Source organism: Propithecus coquereli, unplaced genomic scaffold, assembly GCF_000956105.1.
Source record: "Propithecus coquereli isolate 6110/MARCELLA unplaced genomic scaffold, Pcoq_1.0 Scaffold126, whole genome shotgun sequence".
Lineage (NCBI taxonomy): Eukaryota > Metazoa > Chordata > Mammalia > Primates > Indriidae > Propithecus > Propithecus coquereli.
This window is the reverse complement of record NW_012136747.1, coordinates 4,465,100-4,467,573: the sequence shown is the minus strand read 5'-3', so window position 1 is coordinate 4,467,573 and position 2,474 is coordinate 4,465,100. Positions and strand designations below refer to the sequence as shown.

The window sequence follows — 2,474 nt, the reverse complement described above, 5'->3', positions numbered from 1 at the left end:
TTTTTTTTTTTTTTGTAGAGACAGGGTCTGGCTACATTGTCCAGGCTGATCTCAAACTCCTGGACTGAAGCCATCCTCCCACCTCAGCCTCCCAAAGTGCTAGGATTACAGGCATAAGCCACCATGCCCAGCCTCTATTATTGATGGGGAAAATTAGAGAAATGAAGCAACTTGCCCAAGGTCACACAGCTATTAATGGTAGAACCAAGACTGGAATCAGGTACTTTGATTCCAGAACTTCCTTCTGAATCATTTTGCCAAGCTCCTACTTTGGTCAAAAAAATGAACAATAGTATTATTTATGATAAAAGAGATATCTTTGCTTATTTTGTTTACAAATTTATTTTTCATTTTATTTTTTTTGAGACAGAGTCTCACTCTGTTGTCTCGGGTAGAGTGCAGTGGCATCATCATAGCTCACTGCAACCTTAAACTCCTGGGCTCAAGCCATCCTCCTGCCTCAGCTTCCTTAGTAGCTGGGACTATAGGTGCACACCACCCACACCCAGCTAATTTTTTCTGTTTTTTGGTAGAGATGGGGTCTTACTCTTCTTTAGGCTGGTCTTGAACTCCTGAGCTCAAGCGATCCTCCCACCTTGGCCTCCCAGAATGCTAGGAGTACAGGCGTGAGCCAAAAACTTGTTTTTAAGTCTCTCTTAGGGCCAACTTTACCCCATGGAAAGTAAAGTATTCTAGGCCTCAACAGATTTTATATCATTCTTGTAAAAAAGACATATAAAAGATGGATTAAGAAAAATTGAGACAGTGGACCCCTCTCCTCACCAACATGCTCATATACCTGTTTAACTTCTCCCTATTTCCATTCAGGGTTCATAGTACAGCACATACAGTATGACCTCAAGCATCACACATTCAAAAGCCAGCTATGGGCAGGTTATTTAATCTCCCTAAATTTTAGTTTTCTTGTAAGTATGTTCAGATTACATGAGATTATTTAAAGTACCAGGCACATAGTAGATGTTTAGTCAGTAATAGCGATACTTATTATTGTTGTTGTTATTATTATTGTTATTATGTATCCTTACCACAGAGGGTATGAGAGAGCTGGGTTTTTCCAGTACGAAATTCTGTGAAATAGAGAAAAGATAATAAAAAACATGCATAGTTAGTTTTTAGATATTTTCACAAAGAATAAAACATGGCCTCAGAATATTACTGTTTTCTTTTCCAACTGTCAAATCTCACTTGGAAGACCAGCATGGCGAACAAAAGTTAACTCTCATAAAAATGTTATTTGGTTCTGAACTTCGGTGGGGGTTGTATCAATTTATGGATGAAGAAATGAAGGCTCCAGAAGAGGTACTGCCGGACACTGTGCCAAAACAACAGTTGCCCCACTGGATGGAGTAAAGTTTTTATTACAAGCTCACAATCGCTATTAAAAGCATTTAGGAGTATTTTCTGCATTGCGTGCTGTTCCCCCAAAGGAAGGATACCTTGGATTGTATAAAGAAATTGGTGCAATGATGATTTGAATCTTTCCCTATGGTGCAATCCAGTTTATGGCATTTCAACATTATAAAACATTAATTACTACAAAGCTGGGAGTTTCGGGTCATGTGCACAGATTAACGGCTGGATCCATGGCAGGTATGACAGCAGTTATCTGTACTTACCCTCTTGACATGGTTACAGTACGCCTAGCATTCCAGGTGAAATGGGAACACACCTATACAGGCATTATCCATGCATTCAAAACAACTTATGCAAGGGAAGGTGGTTTCCTTGGATTTTACAGAGGCCAGATGCCTACTATATTAGGAATGGCTCCATATGTAGGTGTTTCATTTTTTACTTTTGGTACTTTAAAGAGTGTTGGGCTTTCCCATGCTCCTACCCTTCATCAGACAATCCTAATGTCTTAGTTTTGAAAACTCGCATAAACTCACTTTGTGGTGGTGTTGCTGGAGCAATAGCACAGACAATATCCTATCCATTTGATGTAACTCATCGGCGAATGCAATTAGGAACTTCTCTGCCAGAATTTGAAAAGTGCCTTACCATGCAGGACACTACGAAGTATGTCTATGGACACCATGGAATGCAAAAAGGATTATATCGTGGTTTATCTCTTAATTATATTCTCTGCATCGCCTCTCAAGCAGTGGCTTTTACAACATATGAAATTATGAAGCAGTTTTTTCACCTCAACTAAAAAAAAAATACATCATGGTTTGTCTTCCTTAATAAACTCTGAGAGAGAGAAATAAAATGTGAATTTAATTGTGGGGTGAACGTTACTTGAAGTGGGATATTTACCCTGTGACAGGAACCACTGGTATTTTAGCACTTGATTTTTTTCTTTTTTACTCACAAATCAAAAGTGCTCTCCATACTTTTTGATGCCAAAAATAGATTTGTTTTTGTTAGATGATTTTGTTTATATTAGAAAATTTATTTAAGTGGACTGTGAAATATCCATTAATGTAGATGTGAATATCAAAGAATGTTTC

At 38.1% G+C, this 2,474-nt stretch overlaps 1 protein-coding gene and 1 pseudogene across 1 annotated transcript in view; one reads left to right on the top strand and one right to left on the bottom strand.

The window, feature by feature from the left end:
- DMC1 (DNA meiotic recombinase 1) overlaps positions 1-2,474 on the bottom strand; it is a 34,635-nt gene that overhangs the window by 21,929 nt on the left and 10,232 nt on the right. Inside the window, exons 5-6 of the mRNA XM_012637980.1 lie at positions 1,325-1,358; positions 1,047-1,088 (exon numbers count right to left, since the gene is read on the bottom strand). Of these exons, the coding sequence (XP_012493434.1) occupies positions 1,047-1,088; positions 1,325-1,358 (76 nt within the window). The remainder of the gene's footprint in view (positions 1-1,046; positions 1,089-1,324; positions 1,359-2,474) is intronic.
- LOC105805224 lies at positions 1,470-2,176 on the top strand (annotated as a pseudogene).